This window comes from Tauraco erythrolophus, chromosome 4, assembly GCF_009769465.1.
Source record: "Tauraco erythrolophus isolate bTauEry1 chromosome 4, bTauEry1.pri, whole genome shotgun sequence".
In the NCBI taxonomy this organism is placed as follows: Eukaryota; Metazoa; Chordata; class Aves; order Musophagiformes; family Musophagidae; genus Tauraco; species Tauraco erythrolophus.
In genome coordinates, this window is record NC_141468.1 from 57,891,005 (window position 1) to 57,917,276 (window position 26,272).

Sequence of the window (26,272 nt, forward strand, 5' to 3'; positions counted from 1 at the left end):
AAGAAGCAAGTCTTTCTCTCAGGAATAGCAAGCTTAAAATCATCGTCTTATAATATAGTCTTCAAGGATGCTGGCCAGAGGAACCCACCTGGAGCACTGAAGCTGCAAAGCACATCAGGATTTGTTGTTTGGCTTTGATGTATCTGCAGGTTTTATTTAGCTGTAGAAACTGTTGGCTAAGGAAATTATTGATATCTACATTATATAAGCCTTTTTTTTTTTACTTTTTCATTCTTCCAACTGTGGCTGAAGGACCAAAACCAGCAAATCAGTGCTGGTGAGACGTTAGAAGAGCCTGGAGGTTTCACATCCTCACCAACCTGCCTCTTTGTAGACATTGTTCAGGTGAGTGCAGATTTCATTGGTTACCTTCTCAAAGGAAGCTTTGCACTCTCCGCCAAATTTCTCCTCCATCAGTTGCAAGATAATGTCACAGATAATCTGAACAAGGAGAAAGGAAGAAACAACCAGTGTGCACTTTCCTTCACTTTAGAGGCATAAGAACAAAATAAATATTTTTAGTTGAGATTCTTGGAGGACAGAAAGGGATACAAGAACAATCCAACAGCATATAGCATGCAGAGCTCATAACAGGTCACGGAAAATTAGGTGCATTATAGAATTCACAAAAAAATGCAGTCATTGCTGCTGTTTCTTTTAACTACCCTGTATCTAGTTAATGTTGACTGCACTTAAAGATGGTTGTACAGGACCAGTTCACTTGGTCCATCTACTGCAATCAATCTGGCAGTGGACTATCCCAAATGTTTAGAGGTCCTGAGGACCCCTGTGTAGGACCCCTATGGAGTACATGGCTTGGGGGTAAGTTTCTTCCTAATCTTTCCTGCTTGTTAGCTATCTAGTGCTCTGTAGCAATGAGGGTTTGTTTGTCTTTACAGCAGCCAGGTAGGCGGCATACTTTGAAACATCAGCTCCTTTTCTGTGAAGCATTTATTATTTTGTGTGCATCTTTACCCTGAAAAAGTCTTTTCAGGATCTCTCCAAGCAGAAATCCTCACTTACTCTCCCACTTATTGAACATGGGGCCCACTGCTTTGGAAACCACCTTCCTGGTGCCTGAGTGACCTTTGCCAGAAGGTGCCTCTTTTTACATTTTGTATTTTGTGCTGTGTAAGGCAGGCAGTTTTAAATGCACTCTGCTAGTGACCTTAGTTGGACTTGGGCAAGTTATTTGATCCTAGATTTATTATCTGTGTTTGTTCAGTGATGGCAATGCTGTTGCCATTGTTGCTCAATAATAGCTGGTTTAGTTGCCCTAGAAAAGCTCAGTTCCTGTTACTAGAGAAAATAGACATCAAGGACTGAAGTCCAGTGTTAAGCTGCTTTTCTGTGTCTTGTTATTAAATGGCAAGCGTGGGAATCCTGTTGCACTGAGAAAACCCACTACAACTCACGGGCAGGTCCGCACCTCCCACCTGAGCAGACCTGCCTGCACCACATCTGCTGCATAGCCTTCTTCCCAACAGATGCCAGAACTCTCATTCTTGCTATCTTCCACCATCAGCTGTCTCGCCTTCCATCATCTCCATCTCTCACTCTGAGACAGTTGATGGTGGAAGATGGCAGGAATGAGAGATCTGGCATCTGTATATACAAATATATATATTTATATATACAAAGCCTGTTTTTCTCAGTTCTGCCTCTCAAAGGGGAAGGCATCCTCCCATCACAATTACACCCCCTGGGAAGAGGGCTGCGAGCTCACCCTAAAGTTTTTGGGGTCGATCTTCAGCTGGGTGGCGTGTTTCTTGCCAAGTGGGTTCACTATCCCAAGAAAAGCCTCAGAGTTGTCCAGGTGTTGCACCATGTCATTGATGGCGGTGAAAACCCTCTTGCCATGGCCTCTGATCTGATCCGACTGTTTCATCTCTTCGGCAGAGTCCATGCCTTTGAAATGTGTGAAGTAGGACTTGGTGTCTGGGTGCTCGGTAAACATCCTGTTGAGAAATGAGAGACATCCTAATCTGTGTACTGAGGCATCAATACAGATATGGCTTCATGTTCCAGGCCTTGTCTCCTGCATTTTTGCCCTTTTTCCTTCTCTTTATCAGAACAGACACCTCTTTTGCCTGCGTTTCTTGGTCCTCCTTTGTCCTTGCCATCTGCGCACAATCCCTGTGCCCACGGCAGCCTGTCCCCTCCCTTGCCTCTCCCCAGGGCACTTCCCTTTGCTTAATCCACCTGAAAACCTACCTACCTTGAATTTACTCCACTGCTGCTGAAGTAAATGTTTCCTCAGTGTTGGCTTAGTGTTAGGTGGAGATAAAATCCACAGAGAAGTGGGAGTGCATTCACAAAGGGGTGAGTGTGACAGTGCAATATTCCCAAGGATGTTCTGGACAGCAGATATGTCCACTGTGCTCTCAGTGTGTGTTTTGATGGAGAAACCCTCCTATTCATTTGGTTAATTAAACCCTTCCTAGAGTCCATCCCAAAGCTTTCTTACTGCCTGTGATGGATTATTGTTTCAGTACCAGGTACTGCTCATTTTATGTATTCAAAAGTAACACAATTCAATGTCACTTGTAAAGGAATTGGATTTTATAATACATCAATTACAATCATCTTGGTCAAGCTCTCAAAAAAGCAGTTTACTCATTGGGTAAACCAGTTATCCACTTGAAATAGCAATAGCAAAGTCCAGATGGCATTTTGCAGAGTCACAGAACAGTTGAGGTTGAAGGGACCTTTGGAGGACATCTGGTCCAAACCTCCTGCTCAAGCAGGGTCACCTAGAGCCAGTTGCCCAGGACCATGTCCAGACGGTTTTTGAATATTTCCAAGGATGAAGACTCTGTAGTCTCTCTGGGCAACCTGTGCCAGTGCGTGGTCACCCTCACAGTAAACAAAAAAATGTTTCCTGATGTTCAGAGGGAACCCTCTGTCTTTATGTTTGGGCCCATTGCCTCTGGTCCTGTCACTGGGCAATCACTGAGAAGAGCCTGGCTCTGGTTTTTTTGCATCCTCCCTTCAGGTTCTTATATACATTGATGAGATTCCCCTGAGCTTTCTCTTCTCCAGGCTGAACAGTCCCAGCACTCAGCCTTTCCTCACAGGAGAGATGCTCCAGTTCCTTTATCACCTTAGTGGCCCTTTGTTGAACTCTTTCTGGTATGTCTTGTACTGGGGAGCCCAGAACTTCTCTAAAGGCAGGGCTGGGTCTGTAGAACACTAAGCCAAAACCTTCTAGAGTAAATTACCCCAGGGAGCCAAGCCACTGGGGTAATGCTACTAATGTTTTATATCTGCATTTCTGACCCTAACGCTCCTCAGATAGAAGGAAAGAGCCACGCATAACATACCTTGAGGGACAAGATGTGATATACAAGAAAGTGAGACGGCGTGGTAAAGGTAGGATAACCAGAAATAGTAGTTGGACTGATCAGTGCTTATGGAGGTGATATATGTCCCAGCTGAGAGAGGGACGTGTGAAAGTTGAATAGAAGAAACTTGTGTCTTACAGAAGAAGAGAGAAAAACAGTGAAAACTAAGAGAGGAAAGCCCACGGGAAGGATACAATACAATGAAACAGATGGGCTCTGGACTGGAAAGGAAAATCATTAAAGGAGTTCAGACGTAAAGGAAAAGAGGTAAATAGGCCCATATTTTGTTCCCATTCTCTTTTATACCATACTTTTTTTACCTTAAATATATCACCCTTCTACTAGGGACAGAGGTGGAGTGAAGAAATTGTTCTTGTCTCTCCCTCCTTTTCCACCCTCCTTCCCCATTTCCTTTTACTTTTCTTTGTGTAGGTTTCTTCTCTTCACTGTTTCCTCCCGGAGGTGAGATAAACCACAGCACCCCAAAACGTCCCCAGCAAGGGCTGCATGAAAATGCATCAAGACATGCTCCTAGGTGGTAACTCCATCCTTCTTGGCCTTCCTCCTTCAGTCCTCTTGGGTAGCAGTGGGATGGGCTCCTTCCTTACCTGACCAGCACAGCTGTCCCATTGTCCTCAGCATCCACATACATCTTCTCCCAGGCACCACGGGCACTTTGCACCTCTGCTTCAGAGAACGACATGGTGGAGGAGACGGCTGCAATGAAGGACACAGTGGGAACGAGAAGGACGAGGAGGTCCTGGCAGGGCAGTTCTGCTCTGGTTCTCTACTCGGGGCTCTCTAAATACTGCCCTGGGGATTTAAGAGATCTTGAATGGACTCTTTGTCTCCGTTCCCCTTGGTCACATTTCTGCAGGCTTTACGGCTGCCTAATCACGTTTAATCAGGAAAGAAACCAACCACATGAGGAAGGAGGACTAGCGCTCTCACTGTGGCGTCAGGTACCAGAGTAAAGATCACACTGTCTGAGGAGAAAAGAGGAAAAGGGGATTTTCAGAGGGGAAGAAAAAGATCATCTCTCTTCCCCTCTCACCCCTGCCAAGCCCAGTGCTTGGCTTCTCTTTCCTGAGAGCGATCCTTGCCCAAGCACTAATTTTCCTGGTTTGTTCCTGCAATCGCTGCTGTGCTGCAGGCACCGTGGTGCCCTGCCATCTCCTCTTCACAGCACTTCTTGCTCCTTCAGTCCAAAGATCCCGTTTCCAGCTCTGGCAACTCTCTCTAGTACTGCTTTCATGACATAGTCCCTGCTTTCCCCACAGCCCTCTGGTTTAGCAGGGACTCACTCCACGCTGCTCCTAGCCGGTGGGTGGGAGGCATCACCAGCCCAAAACGACACTGTTGCGGGGACAGTGACAACAGCATGGGCACAGCATCCGTGGCCACAGTGGCCTAGCAAGCCATGTCATTTTAATGCAGGAGATAAATGGGTGCAGGACTACCAGGCTGGAAGCACAGGCATTTTGCTGCCCTAATCCTTCTGGCTTGTAGCTGGGATGTCTGTCCTATCCTTAAGCCCTACTTGCCTGGGAGGGAGAAAGAGGTAAGCAGCAGGAGAAAGGTTAGTGTACAGCGTGTACGTGTCACGGTCACTTGGAACTGGAAGCAAAAAAAATCTTGGGATTAGCCACATGGCACCTAGGCTTAACCTCTGGCAGGAATGTTCTGGTTGATTCCAGGGCATGCACACAAAATAAGGGCTAAGGGGCTTGAGGAAACTGCTGCTGCTGCTGGACCCTGAGCACAGACAAAACCTTGTATTGTTTGGGATGGTTTAGAGGAGGGAAGGAATAGGCAAAGGAAGAAATGTGTGGAACAGCGAGCAAAACCAGCCTGATGCCACGGGGCAGAAGGAAAGTGATGGTTGCAACCTCACAGAGACCGATCGGTCTTGGTGTGGTTGTGTCCCACTTCTGCAGAGGGATGCCTCTAATGGCTTCACCGAAGCTATCCCCGACTTCCCTCCCCCCTACCTTTTCACCACAGCAGAGAGCAGTCGGATAGAAAGCTGCAAAGCCTTCTGCTTTCTCGTCCCAAAATCCTCTGAAAAATGTCCCAAATTTCAGGCACGCTGTGCTGCTGGGACTGCTGCCTCTTTGAAGGTAACACAAACCAGGAAAATGCAGGTCGGCTGAGCCCAGCTGCCAGCACAGGGATGCAGAGGAAGGAGCTGTGCTGCAGGGGTTGGTGGTTCCCAGCCCTTGGGAGCCAAAACCTCCGGAGAGGAGCTCAGTGGGAAAAGCACCAAGTTTTTAGGCGAGAGCAGAACATGCACCAGGTACTGGTCATGGGTGGCCTCAGAGTGAGCTTCTGAAGAAAGAGCAGCACCAACTTTAACCAAAGGGAAAAGGGCTCGGGCAGGTCTGGAGCATGGAGGTAAAGCTGATTTTTCTTTGGGATGTGGATGTGTACAACTACTTGCTTGCAACTTTTCCTCCGCTCTGTAGGTGTCATGTTTTCCTCGTGGATCCTGGTGTACCCTGACTTGCTGTGGACACTTCTCAGTTGGAGAAGCTGGAGCACAGTGGTGAGCCTGGCACTCTGGCCTGAGCTATGGTAGCACTGCACATTGCTCAAGGATACATCTTCCCTCTTAGCCTTTTATTCTTCAACTCCCTTGTTCTCCCTTCCTTTCCCTCCCCTTTGTTTTTTTTTTTGTTTGCAGCAGTTTACAGGCTCTTCCCAATCTCATTTGGGACTTTGTATTACAAAGGCGCTTGTTCACTCGATGTATTGTCAGACATCCTGGTGTGGGCCAAAAATATCTGGTTTGAGTTGGGAAATTTTGATCAAATTAATATCTTGCCAAGTAACAAACCAACCAACACTTAGGCACCTGTCTTCCCCACCCCGGCCCCCCACTCCTGTGCCGCGGGTTACGCTCAAGCCGTTTGTTGAGACCATGAGCTGTGCGGGAGTTGGAGATCATGTGTAGGGGCCCCATTGCTCTCATTGTTCCTTCTGTCCTACTCAGCTGCTCCAGTGTGGGTTCCTCCACTGGTCACTGTCCCTTTGGGTGCCCCTGTGTCTTCCCTCTGTCCCTGCTCGGGCAGCTCTCTTCCTTCCGTGTCCCTTTCCTGCCCTGCTGCCCTTCGTGCACCCTGCCCTGCCATAGCCGTGTCTCCCTCTGCCCTGGCCTCGTCTCTACTTTTTCAGCATTCACTGCCCTTTCTTCAACGTGTTTCCACAGAAGTACCATAAATTCATCTGGTTTGTCCAGTTCTGGGGTGCAGTGGGTCACTTTTGTCTGTTGTTAAGCCAGCTGTGAGTGGCACAGGACCTGCCGCACAGACGAAACGAACAATGATGCCTTCAAGCATGTCACCATGCTCTCTGTGACACGCTTTCCTGTTCTTTCCTTTCACCTTCGGGTGTTACTTTTACTCTTTTGGAGAATTATCTTCTATTTTCCCCCCACGTGATTTGCCGAGTCCTTGTAAGGTGAACTCAGTAATATCTCATAAAGTTTTGACATCTCTAATAGGGTTATACGCATTTGTACCACACCTCAGGAGATCGAAATAAAAAAACGCCTGAAGCCTATTTTTTCAGCCTCAAAAGTGTACTGCTGTGAAAAAGTTGTGGTTTAATCGTAATGTCGTCATATTTTTGCCGACACTCACTCCCCCACCCCGGAGGAACAGGATGCGTGTTTGGTTTATTTCTTTTTCCTCTCTCATGGTTTGTTTTGTTTAATATCCCAAAGAAAGCGAATGCTCTGAAGTGTAATTTCTGCTGAATAAGGAGAAATGTTTTCTAACGAGGGTGCTGGGCAGCACTGCAGAGACAGCCTTGGCCACAGACGGAGTGCTCCTCACTGGCAGGGTCAGGCCGGGAGGACAGAGTGCTAGGAAATCCTGAGCAGGGGGCACAGCCGTGGTATTTCAGCCTGCATGTGGCAGCCAAACTTTTCTTGGCCCTGTCCCCAGCCAGGAAGTCAAGGACGTGCCTCCCACTGCAGTGCAAGGAAACGTCAGCAGTTTGGGAAGCTGGTTTCGTTTCCTTTTGGTTTTCGAGAAACCACGTGCTTTAGGCAGCCGGTAAACTCCGGTGACAGAAACAGACTGCATCTTCTACCCACCCAGCCATGTGGGATCTGGCAATGGCGACTGCCTGCGGAGCCCGTTGATGCCCTGGTCACAGGCACTGCAAAGCTGCCCATGTTTTCTTCTCCTTGAAAGTTCGTGATCGAAGTTTCGTGTTTAAGAAAAATAAACTACCCTATTTATTGTGCAATGGGTTAATCTCCAGCTCAGCAGACACACCTGTTATAGAGGATGACTGGAAAGGCTTGGCACCTGTAACTCTTATTTTTCCAACACTTCCCCGTACTGTCAGACTGAGGTTAGAGCCCCCTGTAGCAGGTATTGCCAGGTTTCTCGGATTCTTATCTTGAGATGCTGATGCTCAGTATTGCTTTTATGGAGATGGCAAACACCTGCATCTGCTCAATGCTCAGTATCTGAGGTTATCAACATTACCAGCTCAACAAAACAAGCAAAATTAGGAGTTGCAATCATGACTGTTGGTGTAAGTGTCTGAATGCCAAAGCCCATAGCACATGGGAGGGAAAGACCTGGGGCAGACACATGCAGCTTTCCCAGCTGCCACTGATGCAAGATGTACTAGATTTTGTTTCCTTTAAGATGATAGGGGATAGCAGAGGAGCAATCACAAAAGGAGAAACAGAAGCAAGGACTTCAAAGACTGATAAAGAAAATATCTTGCTATAAGGAAGGTTAATGAGATTAGAAAAATACCACAAGCATAAAGTCAGCAAGAGCCAGCAGTAACTAGTGGAAAGGTAAAGGTGGCAAACGAAGATCACAGCCACCAACTCAATTCAGGACCAAAGAGATTTATCCCCCCATGCCTGCACAGAGTATGTGCACTAATTTAAATATGTTTAACCAGTAGTAGATGATATGTTAAGTACTAACCAATGCGTGTAATTTTGGGTGGGTTTATACTAATCATGCAACAGGATAAATGTGCGATGATTTTCTGGTAAAGGAGAGCTGGCATTGTGGAATACCACCTAGCTCCCAACTTTGCGCAAACTTTGTAATAAAGAAATATCTCTACCCTGTGTGTATTGGATTGCATACTGGGTAAAATCCCACTTTTTGGACACCACCACCAGACCACACTTCTCTCTCCCGTTCAGAGAGGGGTAGTGGGCTGGGCTGGAGCTATGTTGCACTTTGCACTGGTGAAAGTACCAAGTCCAAAGGATAAGAAAAAAGCAGGAATACTCAGCTTCTTGGGACCTAGTCATCCAGAACAGCTCTCACATAGTTAACAAGGAAGTAACATCTGACATGATAGAAATGTACAGTTTTCTGTTGAGAATACTTTTATTGCGAGCATAAGACCTTAAATGTGAAAACAAAGGCAATGTATTCAAAATAATTCAGCTTTTACACATTATAGGGCATAGCATATATACCGATTAAGCCTCTGAATGCTACCTTAATGATTGGCAACGTTAAGTACATGGCTAGCAGTGATTCTAACACTGTCATTACAGCTAATAAAGATGCCAGCAGTGAGTTTTCATGCAGTGTATCCAGCTAACCATGTATTTGCATCGGGACAGGCTGGTGTTGAGCATGGAAACTCCACATCCTTAGTGAAGGGGAAAAGAAACCCAGAAAAAAAAAAAACAATAAGCGATAAGTGAGCAAGCGGCTGCATGGTGCTTAGCTGCTGCCTGGGGCTAAACCACGACATATTGCTAAAACATTGGGGTGCTATCAACACTGTTTTGGTCATAAATCACACAGCAGCGTAACAGCAGCTACAAAGAAAGTTAACTCCACCCCAGTCAGAGCCAGTACGCTACAGGATCACATCCTTCTCTTGAACAAATTTGGGCTCACGCAGGCCACATTATGCTGAACCTGTGCACAGGAGCCGTAGGCAGGAGGCAAAGAAATTAGTTTTCATGGACATGGAAAATATAAAGCCCAAGTCGGAGATGTAGAGAGTACCCACAGCTGGACAGAGGGGTTCAGGCAGCAGCATAAGCACTATTCCTATCTGTAATGTTACAATCTGGCATTCGTATCTGCCCAGTTAATGAGATCAAACTACCCAATGGTTTAATGGGAACAACACTCCCACAGGTTTTGGATACAAGCCCCCAGACTACATTGAGTTACTGCTTTACAGAGTATCTTGACTGGGACAAGAGCACTTTAATGACATACAATCTATAAAAGCAATGTTCTGAAAAAAACTCAAATCCATTGAATGTCACCCCTGGCAGAGTTAAACCTGGACTCCAGATAAAGAGACCTGATATCAGAGGAAGAGAGGATGTAGCTGAAAGAAGATACCAGGCTAAAAGAAATAGTTATGGGCTGGTATATGTGGAAGTTATTCAGATACCAGTCCAGAAGCTTTGTATCAAACACAGATAGAGTACAGATGATTATATTGGTGGTACAGACTATTGCGTTCAGAGATGCAATGGGGCTAAGCTAGAAGGGTAAGAGATAAAGCAGCAGACAAATCTACTGTCAGATACAACAGAAAGAGAAATGTTGGACTGAAAGGGTGTTTGGTGAGGAATGGAAGGAACCTATCTACCTGTGTGAGCAGAAGGCTGGATGATGGACTTTAGAGAAGGCAAATGGACCGTATTGTATTGATTATTGCCTTCCACTGAAGCCATGCTCTCCCTTGAGTTATTGTCCCTGATGCTCAATGTACTGAGCATTTACACAGCTAAAAAATCTATTACAACTACCCTACTTTGTTTGGAAGTGACGTCAGTACATAAGGCTTTAAATTCTGTGAGCCCAAACTTAATATCCAGCTTCAGTTGGCGCTTCCTCCCCAGCTTTGTGTCTGGCATTGGCACTGTACATGAGCCAAGCCGTTCCATCCCTTCCTCGTCTACATACTTAGCATCCTGCTTTTCTGTACAGTAGAAAGAAAAGCATGCAGCTGTCTGATCTGGTTCTGTTGGATGGAAATTATAATGGGCAATTTCATTTATATTCACTGACTCCTCAATTCCCACCAATTTCTTGAAGAGATCTGTACAATAAATATAGTTGTCAGCTTTTGAGACCCTTAGTTTATGTAAGTCATGGATAGCAGCATCAAATTCCTGACTTACTGCTATGCCATATGTCCGAGCGCTGACTCTTGAGGCAACAAACTGTGGATTGACTCCGAATAAAACAGCCCCTTTTGCAACGGCCACTTGGGCCTCCATTGGACAAAGGATGTGATACTTCTCACTAAAGGCTTGACTGATCGCATCTCTCAAGATGATGGCAGACGCGAAGCCTCCCACAAGCAAAATGTACTGGATCTTGGCCATGTGAGGCTTGTCAAGAATTTCCCTCAAAGTACGAATGATATTTTTGACGCTGTAGTCAAAAAAGCTCTTCATTTTCTCATATGTGATCATGATCATCCCATCACACCACACAGCTCCTTCTGCTTTTTCGAAGAAGCGGGAAATGTCCTTTTTGCGCTCTGCCACTCTGGTCAAGTTGTAGTAGCAATGTATGTAGACTGCCTCCCTGCTAGTAGAGCATTTCTGTAGACTGAAGTTGTACATCATATGTTGTAATTCGGTAGGGTGGCTGTTTACATATTCATCCCATACACCATCATCAAATATTTCCTTGAGGAACTCAGTAAAGTTTTCATCCACTCTGTTGCCTCCCCATCCACCTCCAGTTGCCTTATGTAACTCCTTCAGGTAATGGTTTTCTTGGATCTCATGTACCGTGATGTCTATTGTGCCACCTACACACACACACAAACACAAATGAAGTTAGCTGGTTTTCTTTAAAGTACATGAGGTCCTTACTTTCCACTAAACATAATCTTACCTTCTGAACTCCTGGTTCACAAGTGCAGTTTTCTGCTGCTTTCTTTTCACGTCCTCACTCCTCCGCTATTGCCTGCACACCTTTAGATTTCCTAAATCTACACACTTCTTTTTACAAGCCTGGTCTTTCAAGGCTCCTACAGTAATTGCTGATGAGAGCTGGATCATAGAATCATAGAATGGTTAGGGTTGGAAGCGACCTCAAAGATCATCTAATTCCAGCCCCCCTGCCATGGGCAGGGAAACCCTCCACTACACCAGGTTGCTCAAAGCCTCATCCAGCCTGGCCTTGAACACTTCCAGGGATGGAGCATGCACAACTTCTCTGGGCAACCTGTTCCAGTGCCTCACCATCCTCAATGTAAAAAATTTCTTCCTCATATCTAAACGAAATCTACCCTCTTTCACTTGCTCTGACTTACTCCCTGCACAAGCCGATCTCCTTTCTGATCATGAAAGGAGACTGGCCTACTCACACAGATAGTTGACTCCTGCCTTTTAATATACAAGCTCTGAGTTAAGGTGAGTGGCAGTTGTGAGAATCTCAGAAACTTGTGGTTCTCTTGATACCTTTTCAGTATTTCTTCATGATCACCAGATTGCTCTTGGCAGGAAATTCATGTTACACCAGAAAACTCACACAGGAAAATAGATAAATTACTATCATGTGCTCCATCAAATGTTCTTAAGGATTTACTCTACAGGGCCTGCTAGCTAACCTCTTCCATCAGTTCACTGGGTGCTACGCTTGCTCCCACAGAGGAGGCTGTTTGCTCAGGCTATACAACAGCGTGTGGGTGCCCGTCAGTGGCTGGTGCTGCTATACGGTGCAGAGTGATCTGTCTTTTCCTTCCATTTTTCTGCCTACCCAAAGATCTCATTAAGTGAGAAATAAAAACAAAAACCCTATGACAAGCACAGCAGTGGAGTCCAAGCTCTGAGACTGCACTGCAGTCCTTTGGGGTCCCACTGTGTCAGATACTGTGAAACAGCCATGTTCCATGCCCAGTAAAGATGGTACCTGTTAAACAGGGAAAACTTTACCTCCACAGTCAACAACAATATACTGGATCCCAGGGGAATCTTGAAACTTCTTCTTGTCACTGTTTTCTGCCATAAACCCTTCTTGTGGAAGCTGTTTGCACCAGAGTGACGCAGCCTCTGGCTCCAGGGCAACAATCAGCTTCTCAGAAATCATGTCAGAGATGAGGCCTGCCTAAAATCACGAGAGAGAAGTGTCAGTTCAAGGAAAGGTGGTGAGATCGCCACTGCATAAATGCCACCTGCGAGGGAGGCTGTTCTCGCGCCAGGAGACCGTGCTGGGGTGGTGGTTCTTGCAGTACTGATCTCCGTAGGGCTCATTTCTACATGGTGGTTGTTACTGATGGTTTGGAACATCATTTCCCTCACTGCCCCCAACGTGGGAGATTTCTCTTCCTGGTAGACTGAGATTTGAGACACAGGTTGTTAAATGTTGAGGAGTTCCTCTGCCTCAACGGGTAAAGAAATCTCTGAAGATAACTTAAGGAAGTGGGATAAAGTGCTTTTACCTCCTTCGCCGCCAGCCGCATGAACTGCCTGGCAGCAGCACTCCATATGGCCGGGACAGTAATGACCCAGGTGATCTCCTCCTGATTGTAAACGGTTTGGAAAGAGGCCTCTCGAATGGTGTTCAGGGCATGTTCCTTTAGGTAGCGGAGGCTTTCAGAAAAGACCGTCAGAGCCGGAAGCGTTTTTCCATTGCTGTCTTTCAGGTCCATGCCAGATGTGACTTTCTACAAAAAAATGTCTCAGGGTCACACATTTCAGTCTCAGTACAAGACCCGTCCCCTTCGCACTGAGCAACATATGGCGCAGAAGGAGGTCCTGTCTCCAAACCTGAGTGAACTCCCAGCAATGGCTTCAGTATTGAGGCTAACTGCCATCTGACTGACACAGGTCAGCTACCAAACCGCTTTACCTTCAATAGGCAAAATACCAACATGGTTGATAAGTCAACTGTTTCTCCTAGGCCAAATTTTGTAATGACCCTGTAGATCCTCCTGAACAGCCAGTGGGGAGAATTGTACTTTCTATGTGACACCACCATACATTTCCCAGGTGTATGTATAGAGACATCAGAGCTCTCTGGTTGCACCAATACTTCTGTGTGTAGCATTAACAAAATATATGCTGGACAAACATATAGACAAATAACACCCTGGTCTGACACAGTTTCTCTACAAGGTTTCTCTTGGTTTATGTGTCTCCCTGGGTGTATCCAAAGCTTAAGGCAGGTGGCTGCTCTGACACTTTTTTAGTCTCTCCCAGGAGACCAAAACTCCATTCACCGGTCCTTGATTTTCTGCTCTGTCTAGAAAGAGTGGGAATTGCTGTCTGTATCCAAAGAAGTGTCAGAAGCCAGCCTTCACTGCATGTGCTTTTCTTCATTTTGCTTCAGCAGCCACCAAAGACAGCCCTAAATCACAAGGATTATCAGCTGGATAATCAGCTCCAGTAAGTTGGGATCCTTTACCGCTAGTGGAGAAAAACAGGCAGGTCCAGGTGCTGCCCAGCTCAAGTGGCACATAGCAAAGAAAAGTGAGGTGAATCCTGTTCTGCAGGTGCAGCCACTGAAGAGAAAGGGAATCTATGTTCATTTTTACTTACAATCTTATTTCTTGTCCCTGTTCCTGGCTCAGTTAGAAGAAGGTGATAAAAGGAATCTGTCATGTCATGTCCTCCACAGACACTTTCTGTGGAGATTCAGAAATAACTAGTTCTGTGTCTAGGAACTGGTGTTCCCCTTTCATTGTTGCTGAAACCTTCTAATGGTTGGCCAGAGAAGTTGTGGAATCTTCATCTTTGGAGATATTCAAAAGCTGGCTGGACAATAGTCCTGAGCAACCAGCTCTCAGTGGCCCTGCTTGAACAGGGGGATTGGAGCAGATGACCTTCAGAGGTGCCTTCCGACCTCAACCTTTCTGTGATTCTGTAATGAAATTTCCCTTAATCGTTTGCTCCTTGGGTGCAGAGAAATTGGGTTGAACTAAAAGGTCTCTCTAGCCCTCTCCAAAAGTGAGTGAGAACCCACCACTCCACAGGTGACACTGTGGCAGAACATATAATTCCCAGCTTTCCTGTTGAGGGAAGTCCTCACAGAGGCCTCCCACCCACCGCCACATCCAATTTAGCACTCATTGCTTAGCACTGGAAGATGCCAAAGAGCAGACACAAGATTTTACCTTGGGCTGGCCCTGTGGCCTGGCTTATTCCACGCTTTGGACAAGGAGGCCCTAAGGTAGCATAATGTTTGGCTGAATGAGCAAACCCAGAAAAAGCTGTGAACAATTCCGAACTAGCACAGAGCCTTCAGAAAGAAATGATAGTCACTACACACTTGAAGGACAGCTAGCCACTCTTAAATTGGCTTCAGCATATCGTTTCAAGGGAGGGAGAGACAAGCTAGAGGGAGGCATATAACATGGGAGGAGTCTTACGGTGATCCTGAAGTTGTCCACCTCTGAATTACAGGAAGCTTCATTTGTTTCCAGTGAAGGACTGAGGGCAGCTTTTCATTAAAAACAAGTATTTGGCTTCACCAAAGCATGCAATCAGGTTTTATTGTCTTTAGACAATGAACAGCATCATAAAAGAAAGTCCTGTTGTCCTGGTTTAGCCCAGCCAGCAACTAAATGCCACACAGGCTCTCACCTTCCCCCACCCTCAGGGAATGAGGAAGAGAATTAAAGGAGAAAGGGGACGGAAGCTTGTGGATTGAGATGAGAACAATTTAATAATAATAGTAAGTATATATGTATAATCATAATATTATATACAAACAAGTGATGCATAGCGTAATTGCTCACCACCTGGTGACCAATGCCTGTCCCATCTGTGATGGTTTGATGTGGGGGGCGTTCTGGTGGCAGGAGAGGGGATTTGCTCCCTGTGGCTTCCCTGGTTTTGGAACCGGGTCAGACCCGGTTCTGGCCACCAGATCGGACTCCCATCCCCCTCGGGGTTGAGCCAATCGGCACCTCTGCGAATTGCCCTATTTAAGTTGGAACAAAGGAACCAGAAAAGGTGCTTTGCCCAGGAGTGAGGAGAGAAGGGAGGAGCGCACTGCCTCCGCTCCCTGGCTCCTGGCCGGGGGCTGCCTGCGCAAGGCTGGCACCACCTGCTGAGGATGGTGGCAGTGGAGCCGCTTGGGGAACTCGGGGAGCACCCCGCCGAGTTCACCCAGAGAAGACTAAGATCTGAGAGAAACGGCCACACCGACACCAGGTCAGTGAAGACGGAATGGGACGAGGTGTGCCAGAGCTGAGTTTCCCCTGCAATTGGTGACAAGACGGCAGGCGGCCCCCCTGCAGCCAGGACAGACTTGGTGGAGCAGAGACACACTCGCAGCCTGTGGAGAAGCCCACGTCGGAGAAGAGATGCCTGAGCCTGAGGTTGGTCGTGAAGCATGGGCACCACAAGGTAGAGACGCATCTAGAGTCTGTGGGATGACCCACGCCAGAGCGAGTGGCAACAACTCCCTACGAATCCGAGACTGTGGTAAAGCCCACACTGGAGCAATCCACGTGGAAGGATTGCATCCTGCAGGTAGGACTCGCACTGCAGAAATTTGTGGATTTTCCTTGTGAGTAGGGGATCCACTGGAGCAAGGGAAAATGGTGTAAGGACTCCTCTTCCTTTAAGAAAGGAGCGACAGTAACAACATGGGGTGAACTGACCTACACTCCCCCATTCCCTGTCCCCCTGTGCCGCTGGGGGTGAGGTAGAGCCAGGAAGAAAAGGAAAGAGGGGTGGGGAGATGTTGTTTTTACGATCTGGCTTTGTTTCTTTTTATCCTCTCAAGTAATTGGTTTTGTTTCCCTTTGTCCTATTAAGTAACTTTTAATAAATTGCTTTGCCTTAAGAAAGCCGAGTCTGATTTGCCCAGGACCGTGGTTGGTGGGTGGTCCTTTTCTGTTCTTGTCTTGACCCTCAGTCCTTTTATTATATTTTTCTCCTCTTCACTTTACTGGAGAAGGAGTGAGAGAACGGCTGTGTGGAGTTTAGTTGCCAGATCGGCCTAAACCACGACACCATCCCAGTAAACAGTCCTGAAACAGATAAGTCCCGATACTGCAATCCCAGATCAGAGAGAGAGGCTAAAAACAGAACGAGCAAGATATAACATCCCAAGAGTCCCCGAGAGAGCCCTCCCAAGAGAGTTCCCAGAAGAGCAATATACTGGGCATGACATTGCATGATATGGAATATTTCATTGGCCAAGTCTTAAGTTCAAATTATAAGAGGAGTTGTGAGCCCTTTGTCCTGGCTATGCTCCCCTAGCCTGTTGTGCTCCTGCCCACTGGCAAGGTCCTTGATGTCTCAGTACCAAAAATAAACATCAGTGTGCCATCAACATTCTTCTCATAACAAATTCCAGACTAAAACTAAAGCATGGAGCTCTTCTAGCTGCTGAAGAAGAACTAACTCTGTCCCAGTCAAAATCAGGACACCTGTGATGTCTTTGGCTAATCCAGAAAATAAATAGTTTCCTCTTCAGTTCATTAAAATGCCTTTTGATTTCCATTCATTCATCCTCACCAGCCAGACTACTCAGCCCTCTTCACCAATTCCTCTAACCCCCACCCCTCAAATAAATGAATAGCTCTGACTCCCATTAGAATTAACTGTTCCACCTACTGTGTTGTACAGCTTCATCTTGAAGTTCTGGAAGAAGTACCAGCTGCCAGCTTCGCTGGAGGGCAGGCTCTTGTACTTCATCACAGCATCGTAGCCAAACTTCCTGAACTGCTTCTTCTGGTCAAACAAGATGCACGTGGGCGTCTTTGGGGTCTTGAGCCCGTGCTCTGTTCCCCAGTACACCTGACGGATTTGGTCTGCACCTGAAGCAAGGGAAAAACAGTACCCGCTGTAGGACGTGCCAAAATCTATAGCAACGACGAAGACTGACTCGCTGGCCATGGCTGATGGCAGTGCACAGCTGTACATCTCTGGCAGCTACAGAGCAGCTATCAGAGAGGGCTGGGATAAAATCGAAACTGCTCAGGCTTATATTGCAGGAGGAAATCACACCCCACCCACCTCACCCCCCAATTATACTGGCTGGAGATAGCTGAAATACTAGATACAGTGCAAAGGAAGAGTGCCTTTTCCGGTAAAAGGGAAGGGCTTGTTTCTGTTATTTATAGCAGAAAAGTCCCTTTGTGAAAGCAAAAAAGTGCAACACTTGCAGTAGCTTCCTGTGCTCCTGGCAGCAGTCCCCTGTGCTGCCGCTCCTTTCAGCAACCATTTTCTGCTGCTTTAAAACCATGGATTCATCTGAGATGTCTTCAGCTGTCTGCAGCAACAGCAGATCAGGGTGGTTTGGAGAAGTGCATAAGGGTGCTGATCCTAGAGAGATGACTGCAGAAGACGGCAGGTATGTTGCACAAGGGGTTTCTCTGGCTAAACTTCCCAAGTTTAACCTTAGTAGGTCTGAATGTTTCTACAAAGTCCCTTGGGGGGTTGCAGTGAGAGACTGCAAACATTTCCCGACTGTGAAATATTTCACTAAAAGCTCTGTTTTCTACTTACTATTTTTCCTGTCAGTCACAGAGGCAGTTAACTTCCTCAAATTCAGCTCAAGTTCAGCTCCAAAGGGTGAGGCAGATCTTAAATGGGTGTAAAAGGAAGAGAAACTGGAAAGCACAGTACCAATAGTATAACAGATCCTGGACTTTGGGGGCCCAGTCTCTGAACAGTTTTGCAGGGAAAGACTGACTTAAACTCAGATTTTTTACTGGATTGTTGAACTTAAAGAAAAAAAAGTGTCCTCAGTGAAAGACTGGAAATGAGATGATTTGACTGGAAAATAATGCATGCAAGTAAACAAAACTAAAATCTGTTTCAGCAGGAAAGGAGAGAGGAGGTGCTGAGAAAGAGGGGTAGGACAGTTCCTCGCAGCAGCTGTGCAGACTTGATTGGCATAAATTGATGGTGTAAACTGCATGCTTAGGCTTTCTTTGACGTTGCCTAGCTGCAGGAAGGAGCTTGCTGTCTGCTCCACCTGTGTCCAAGCTGCAGGACCACCTCAGCCTAGGATTGTCTCTGTGGTAATAGCTGATGTTTGAGATGCTCATTAGGAAACAGGGCACAGAGTAGAAATGAAATGTAGAATGTAGAAATGAAAATTACCTTGAGAACATGTGGCTTTGTTCTTCTCTATTAAAACCCCAATAGCGGTTACATTGCGAAGTTGATTTCAGCAGAATAGGCACCTGCATTTGCTGTTCCTCACACTCTGCAGGTCTGGGTTGAGTTTGTTTTTCAAGAGATTTCCCTGTATCCTGCCCACTTCATCCAGCCCTAATGATTACTCAAACCCTTCTGCTGTTTTTGGCAAACCCTGGCCCGTGCAGTCCTCTGAACTATAACAGGCATCATCTGGGGGAGAGCTACCTCACTTGTGCCAAAACTGCATCCAGGTGTGTGCTGGGCCATCATGTGCCCTGGAGCTTCTGTTCTGGCTCTGATCTATTTGCTAGCATGGATGTAGCCATGGAGCCTCTGCTCACAGGGCTGTTTTGTATAAGGTAGCTGTTTAGAGTATGTGGGGTTTTTTTACCTTCATTTTAAGATTTTTTTTTTTTTTTCTCAGACAAACATCTGACAGCTTGTTGCAACCATGTGCCTGTGGAGACAAGATTTCAAGGCTGGAAGCCTTATGTCATGGTCTGGAAGAAAGGCTGGTGCAGGTGGAAAAAGAAATAAGGTGAGTCCAGTGACCAGAAATTGTAGTGTTTAGTGTGGCCCCTGACAATCAACTGTAGCTGGTGTACACTGGGACAGCTTGGACAAAAGATTACAAATAAGCGAGACACAAGGAGGACCCTGAGTTAGCATGAAATTTTGTCTGGGCTATATTGGGAACCCAGAGCCAATTTACAGCAGCTGTTCAATCTGCACCATATAACATGCAGATCTTACACTTTTGGATAATTTTATTTGCACTGTTGGTACTGACTCATAGCACCACAAATCACCCGCCTGGCAAAGCACAGCCTTGGGAAGTTTTGATCTCTAGATATTTTTTCCCTACAGGCTGATCAGGAATCGGAGGGAGGAAGTTTAGCTTGTGTGTTTCTTAGGACTTTAATGGATGCTTGCCTACTGACTGTAATGTGATTTATTATTTCTTTCTTCCCCTGATGGATGGACGGACGGCAAGAAAAGAGTTTGATTTGACTTTGTTGATACTCAACTACAAGGAGAGTTGTCACAGATAATGTGATTCTTTATGTTAAGAATATATATGAGTGGAAAATCATAAATGTTTTTGCAACTGTCACTGAGACATACTCAAGGCTTGGTTATCACAACTCTGTCCTGCAAGACACACCAAATTTGCGTTCCCTTGCTTGACTGCGTTGTCATGGCCAGGCATGAGCTGACTCTGAAACAAGTTTTCTTGGAGTGCAGATCAAGGTGCATGACCCAGGGCACATGACATGAAAACATGTCATGTTGTGAGATGAACTTTCACTTCAGTGCAAATACTTCTCTGAACATGTAATAGCTGCCTTAACAACAGCAGCCCTCAATATAAATGCATCCAGCCTAATATAGAAAGGGAAGGTGGTAAAAGCACCTCTGAGGACAGTTTGAACAGATGTGCAGAGGCAGTCCTGGGTTTTTGTTGTGAAAACTGCCCTCTTATGAACTAGGCAAGCACTGAGGGAAGACATAGTGGTGGCAATACTGGCAAGGAGGCGGGAAATGGTTAATAAGAAGGAAAGAAAAATAAATAATAGCCTAATGGATGGTATCGTGGGGATAAAATGCAAACATAAATCATTCGCAGCTACTAAAGCCAGGAGTGAATAAACTTCAAATAGTACAGCTGGATGTCCGTACCATTCCTGAACAGCTTTGTGGGGAAGAGGCTTTGCTGTTGGGATTTCCATGAAAGCCAGCTGTGGTATTTTGGTTTCTGATCATGGGTGGAATATCTGTGAGTCATGAAGCGTTTGCAGGTGTGCAGTCATGAATAGCCTGGTAGTGAAGGAATACTCAGATTTTCTGAAACCTTGGAGCTTTCTTTCGGAGTGGCTCAAGTTTGAGACTTGGGCTGATGTAAGGCAAAGGTTCCCAGACACTGGACCTAAACTCAAATGATGACCAAGCCCAGCCACTTGTGTCCCTGAGTTTGCCTAATTACAGAAGGCTGTCAGAAAACCAGTCCAGATCCAGATTACACCTCCAAAATTCAGGTCCTCATTCTTGGTTTGTTCCCAGGTCTGTCTGCTTAACATAGTTTTTGTCCATCTCTAGGCAGCGTGATGCATCTGATCATCACATGATGCAGGAGACCAGCAGTTCTAAACCTTCTTACCAGAAGGGACACAGGGGCTATCAGGAGTGAGTATTGGGTTTTTCTGAATTTCCTCTTCTCAGTATTGCCCTTTCACCCACAGCCAGTCATCTTCCTCCACTATGGATAATACATCTACCATGTCCAAGGTTAGACAAGCTCTGAACACAACATTTCTGTGTGCAGTAATGAAGGTAATTTAGTTGACAGAGCAGAAATTTGATGAGATAATTCACAAGATCAGAATATTAATATAAGATGGTATGGCTTACTCTGAAAGGAGGGGAAAGAAACATGGGACAAGATCTGTTGCGGAAGTTTTCTGGCTGCTACATGGGCTACTACAATAGAAAGCACCTGTGCCTCGTCAGGACAGGTGCTGTGAGTCACGTTGGTCAGCCGGAGACCACGTGACTCATGGATGATTAAAGGCGGGGCACTCCCAAGAGGGAGTGGGGCAGTTCTCTCCTGGAGCGTGTGAGTCAGAGCGCTCTGCTGGAGTGAGATAATAGCGAGTTTGGATCAGCCTTCTGATCGTGAGATACATCGTGGTCGCAACAGCCGTTTGGTTGCGACCCACTGTGAGAAGATACAGGCAGTCCGCGACAGAGATCTCCTTTGTATTAGAGCTGCATGTACTTGTTCTGCAATGTGATACAGAAGAAGACACAATCTCTAAAAACCTCTGGTGAATGATAAAAAGCAAAAAATTTCCAGCACTTTTAGGGTGTGAGTCTGCAATCGACCTAGGGTCATCATGTAGAGAGGGCTTTTTTAAGCTATAGTAGTATCACCTAAAGAGTAGGCATTGGAAATCGGAGAATTTCACCTGCTGGAGGAATAGGAGACTGACATTACCCAGACGTCTGTGGAGAAAGGAATCCAGGAGCAGAGAACTCTCAGGAGGGTTTGGGATGTTTGCTGATAATATTTTTATATTAATGATGGAGAAAACAACTAGAGAAAAGATGAGAGTAGATTCTAACAAGTGGAGAATACTTCAAGTTTTCTTCAATCTCTAGTCCTCACAACCCTACCTCCCTTTCTTCTGATGTAAATAGCTTTCGCTTTCAGGGCAGGTTGTTGAGCTCCCCTGGAGTTTTTCCTGAGTGCTTTCCTACCTCGTGGCTTTTTTGCTGGAATTCAGACTATTCAATAAAGGCAGGTCCACTGTTGTCTCAGTGTCCGAGTATAAATAAAGAGATCTCACAAAAGAAATCTGTTTCAGAGCATTTCCTGGAGAGGTCACCCAAAAAGAGCTTCAGGAGAAAGAGTTAAAAAAGCAACTGGAAGAGAAGATCAAAGATCTAGAGGCAAGGTAAGGTATTTATTCAGATTTCTGACGACATGTGTGTTTCTACCTTGAAGAGCCACATCTTGCTTCCTCCAGTCCTTTGGGACTCTCTGTTTCTGACCAGACAGCCTAGACACCTCCTCAGACTTTCAACCTACCAGCATCTCTTTGTAACTGATTTCTGGAAGATGACTTGAGTTTTTCTAGAAAGGGAAGGAGACATTCCCAGGGTGAACATGTTAATAAAAGAAATCAGCCTACAATGACATAGTCGAAATGCCACTCTTTGATCAGATTCCACTGTGATCATGCAAAACTGAGCTGAGAAAGCACTATTTCCCACATGAAAGCTGCTTGCCAGCTATAAAACATAGTTGAGAAGTGCATTGCAGAAAACATGGGATTCATGAAATAGATTCATTAAAATAGTTACACTTGTTCATTTTTTTGTCTTGTCTTAGCTAAGTTTTTTAATATCCTTCTTGCCCTAGAAACAATGAGCTTTTGTCTAAAGTGATGAGCATGCACAAGCACTCTGAGAACATGAATGACCCTTCACATTTGACTGCTGTGCTTCACTGGTATGAGATGCTCAGGGTACACAACTGGGAAAAACTCAGGAGCTCCAGAGGCTGCTTTATGACGTATAGAGCTGGCAGCAGCATGATTAAGGTTTGTTCATGTTCTTTTTCTCATTCTGATTCTATCAGATCAATATGGTGTAGTCAGTATAGCAGGCTTTGAGTATAGTATTTTCTGTATCAGATAAAGTTGTGGACTAAGTTTGGTCTCTGATTTACCAGCCCAGCAGGGCCTGTGTAATGCTGTAGAGAGCAAACTGATGCTGACCTGTTTTCTCCTGCCTTTCAGAAAGGCACATTCAAATCCCAGTCCCATATCTCACCCACATTAAGCACAAGTGGGAAAACATAGTCCAGTTTCCTCATGGTTAACACTTTGAGTACTAGATGGGAGACCTCTTTCTGAAGTCTGACTCACTGCTCCGATTCCGGCGAGATCTGAAGGAAAATAACAAAATGGTACACCTTAAAAGACAAGACTGAGATGAGGCCATTATTAGTATTGATTGTGATGATAAGGCCCTACAGATGCTGGAGAATGGGCTTCAACATGCAAACAGCTCGATGAAAGTTTATTTCCAGGTATTGGAGACATATTTCAATCAGTCAGCAGCCCTACAATTTACTGTAATGTAGATGTGGTTTCAGCACATTTTCCACACTACACCTCTCATTTCAGTGTGATTGCTGCTGTAATCAGCTGATGTCTTTTTGCTGCAGAAGCTGTTTGATGCCTGTGAGAAGGATATACAGGAGAGAATAAGTAAAATATTTGAAGTTCTTGAGATTCCACCTTTGAATGACACTATGACCATCTACAAACAGGTACTTTATGTTTCTGTGTAACTGGACACAGGTGGTGGGATAAAAGGGCTATCTGCATCTGCCATTCATTTAGAACTTAGCTTCTGCTAGGGACACTGCTCTGAATATATTGGCAATGCCAGTGCGGATAACTTATGAGATGAGAGGGATGGGGGTGTGGAAAGCTGAGCTCCGGAAACCCGTCTGTGTCCCATGATACACAGACATACACTGCATGTCTGAATTGTCCAGCTGGCTGAGGCGCATACATGAGTGCAGAAAGCATTTTCCAGCCCTGTGTTGCTTTTATGGGACCTTCCTCCAAAGTTTGAAACAGGCAGCTTCTCCATTGGTGATTAACACGATCTGAGAAACAAAAATTCCCAGTGCTCGGGGACTGCCCTGCTGGCCATGCCGCATGCTAACAGTGTGCTTTATGTTGTGCTTGGTTTGTAGGGCAAAATGCAAGAGATAAGGAATCTCTTGAGATATTCCTATTATGAAAAGGACATAGAGCTTTACAGCAAAATTATCACAGTAAGTAAAGATACAGCCCAGGAACAGGGGGGGTGGTTCAATTTTCTGGCATGTCTGAGCAGCTTGGTACTTAAAAAAATGAGAGGTCTCCCTTCTGCTTGAGGTTATTGTCCACTTGTGGTGAGTCTCTTCTAGCTCATATACTCCCTAATATTCTCACAGGCATACACAGAGGTACCTTGTAAGGGAGATACAAAGCTGCAGTGGGGAATGACAGGACAGGGAGGGCAGTGCCCTCACCAACAAAAGCACAGGCCTGCCAGACCCAGGAAAGGTGCATAGCGCAGGTCCAGTGGTGGTGATCAGGATCAGCCACAGTCTGGTGATCACTGGGCAAACCCACAGTGACCAGGCAGGTCAAGACCAAGCTGGGATGTTGCTCTGTGTGTCAGGGTCAGCAAGGCTGGTCACAGGCATCCTAACATCACAGCTCAGGTAAGCACCCAGCCACCACTGAGCTTGAATCGGCTCCCGGGACAAGTGGTGGAGGGTCCGTGAGTGGAGATGAGGCTTCTCATAACTCCTTCTCACATCACTCTTTCTGCCAGCTCAGCTGTTTTAGCAGCAGTCAAATCCAAGGTTATATTGCCATGCTATATCAGAGCTGACCCTGAACAATGAGCAGCCAAACCCCTGAGAGGCCGGGAAAGCTTGCAGAGACTATTGGTGTAAACATAGCCCTGGTGATTGCTATCCAAATGGACTATAGTCTAGGTTTTTTTTTTCATGGGAAATAATAAATGTCAAGTATATATGAAGCTTCCAAAGAGCAGCTTCCCCCTTTTGCAAGCTCACTGGGCCTTTCCAAAAGCTCAGGCTTCTCAAGCTCTTTGGGTATGAGGAAATAGAGACAGTTGCTGGATGCTGAGCAATCCAGAAGCCAGGACTTAGTAAATAAAAGATCCTTTAAAGTGACCCTGGGACCTCTGCCTGTCCCACTCAAATGGTACCATCAGCTTTGACAGATGAAGTTCTTCAGTGCGTAGTTCATGGGAAGCAGCTGCGCAGAATGAGAGCAGGGAGGCAATGTCTGCTCATCAATGTAGTATTACAAAGCTTTGAAAACTGTTCTCACTTGATTTTCAGCAAGCTGATGTGGACACAAAAATCACCACTAAAAGAGAGTTCGCAATATTGTGCTGCAGAATTTATTGTTTGCTGCTTCTTCAGGACCCACCAGTTAAAGCTGTGTGGAACCTACAGGAAAACTCGAAGCATTGTTTAGAGCACGTGGACAGGAAAGGCTGGGAGTATTGCACAAAAATATGGTTTCTGTGGCCCATCATGAAACGTGGGGACGAAGTCATTGCAAAAGGTGTAGTCTGGGATGAAATATAGCATGACTTCAGAGTCAAGCTACTTACTTATATGACCATAAGAAGATGAAACACCTGCTGTGCAATATCCTGCTTTTCTTTCCCCCATGAACTGCCTGCTTTTCAGAGCTAGTAGGTTAGATGCCTCTGGGCTTGGGACGTCTAGGATAACTCATTAATTACAAATGTGTATTAAAAATTGAAGACGTTTGCCTTGGCAGCACGAATACATTTTATGTAACATTTGTTCCTTGCTGTCTCTAAACAGCATTTGTGTGGAAAGAGAATCTGTATTTCTAGCCTACCTTACCTGTTCTTCACAAATGCTTATGACATTGTCGGATCAGAGTGGGGATCTCAGCCACCCTGTGGAGGCACCTGCCTCCTCACCAACAGCATGTGGTAGGACCAACGCTTTGTGGGATGCCTAAGAGCAGGGGTATCACTGCCCTCCCCTGCAGCTGTAGCAGGCACACAAACTGCAGGCTCATGCTTTCTGCTAATGAATAAGCAGCAACAATGAAGACGGCCTTTTGGGAAACAGGCATCCTTCTTGGGTAAAAACATACTTAGCTGAGAAACAGATCAAGGCACTAAAAGACAAGTCTCACAAAGGCTACAAGGGACTCTCAGAAGACAGGTGTGTGTAGGTATGTGGACACAGACACTGAGGCCTGCTTTTATATGCCAAAAGGCCAGTTGTGTCCACACAAATGCCACCTGCCTGTTAGTACTCAGCTACTTTCCCATGTCTGTGCAATTTACTGCTCCAAAGCCTTTCAGCTATATACCTGCCACAGCTCTTGATCAAAGTGCTCTAAACGTTGTATTTCACAGGGGGATGCAGTGAGACAAATGCATGTTTATGTGCTCACGTGACAAAATACTGAATGAGAATCTTGAGATTTGCCAAATAAAAAAGACTGGAAATCCTGCTGTGTGCCTGCCAAGTCCTTTCCTCCAGTTCTGCTTTCTAGTCCAGCAGTTTTCTTGGCTGCACAAACTCCCTGGCATTTTCTTGAGGGCCTCCAGAAAAAAAGACAAATTTCTGTGCAGCTTTCTGCAAGCAAATTTCTCTGCTTCTCTCAGGAATCCACTAATCTGTGAGCATGTTGCACTGACAACATGAGCTGAGATCCAGGCATGTGCAAGAAAATTAGCTTTTAGAAAAACA

General features: G+C 45.8%; 3 protein-coding genes across 3 annotated transcripts; 1 reads left to right on the forward strand and 2 right to left on the reverse strand.

Moving 5' to 3' along the window:
* Positions 1 to 257: 257 nt before the first annotated feature.
* LOC104375501 (cytoglobin-1) lies at positions 258 to 4,047 on the reverse strand. The gene is made up of 3 exons (XM_009981861.2): positions 3,953 to 4,047; positions 1,727 to 1,958; positions 258 to 441 (listed from the first exon to the last, which is right to left on the reverse strand). Exons 1-3 carry the CDS (start codon positions 4,045 to 4,047, stop codon positions 313 to 315), a joined length of 456 nt encoding a protein of 151 aa, XP_009980163.1. The 3' UTR covers positions 258 to 312.
* Positions 4,048 to 10,067: 6,020 nt separating this feature from the next.
* LOC104375502 (heat shock 70 kDa protein 12A-like) lies at positions 10,068 to 17,214 on the reverse strand. The gene is made up of 4 exons (XM_009981862.2): positions 16,897 to 17,214; positions 12,768 to 12,992; positions 12,262 to 12,433; positions 10,068 to 11,132 (listed from the first exon to the last, which is right to left on the reverse strand). The coding sequence occupies exons 1-4, from the start codon at positions 17,203 to 17,205 to the stop codon at positions 10,087 to 10,089; spliced, it is 1,752 nt and encodes a 583-aa protein (XP_009980164.2). The 5' UTR covers positions 17,206 to 17,214; the 3' UTR covers positions 10,068 to 10,086.
* Positions 17,215 to 17,454: 240 nt separating this feature from the next.
* On the forward strand, positions 17,455 to 26,203 carry LOC147528883 (uncharacterized). Its single transcript, XM_086610250.1, has 8 exons — positions 17,455 to 17,635; positions 18,854 to 18,967; positions 20,527 to 20,613; positions 21,795 to 21,884; positions 22,352 to 22,532; positions 23,162 to 23,266; positions 23,702 to 23,782; positions 24,869 to 26,203. Exons 1-8 carry the CDS (start codon positions 17,526 to 17,528, stop codon positions 25,118 to 25,120), a joined length of 1,020 nt encoding a protein of 339 aa, XP_086466376.1. The 5' UTR covers positions 17,455 to 17,525; the 3' UTR covers positions 25,121 to 26,203.
* Positions 26,204 to 26,272: the final 69 nt, after the last annotated feature.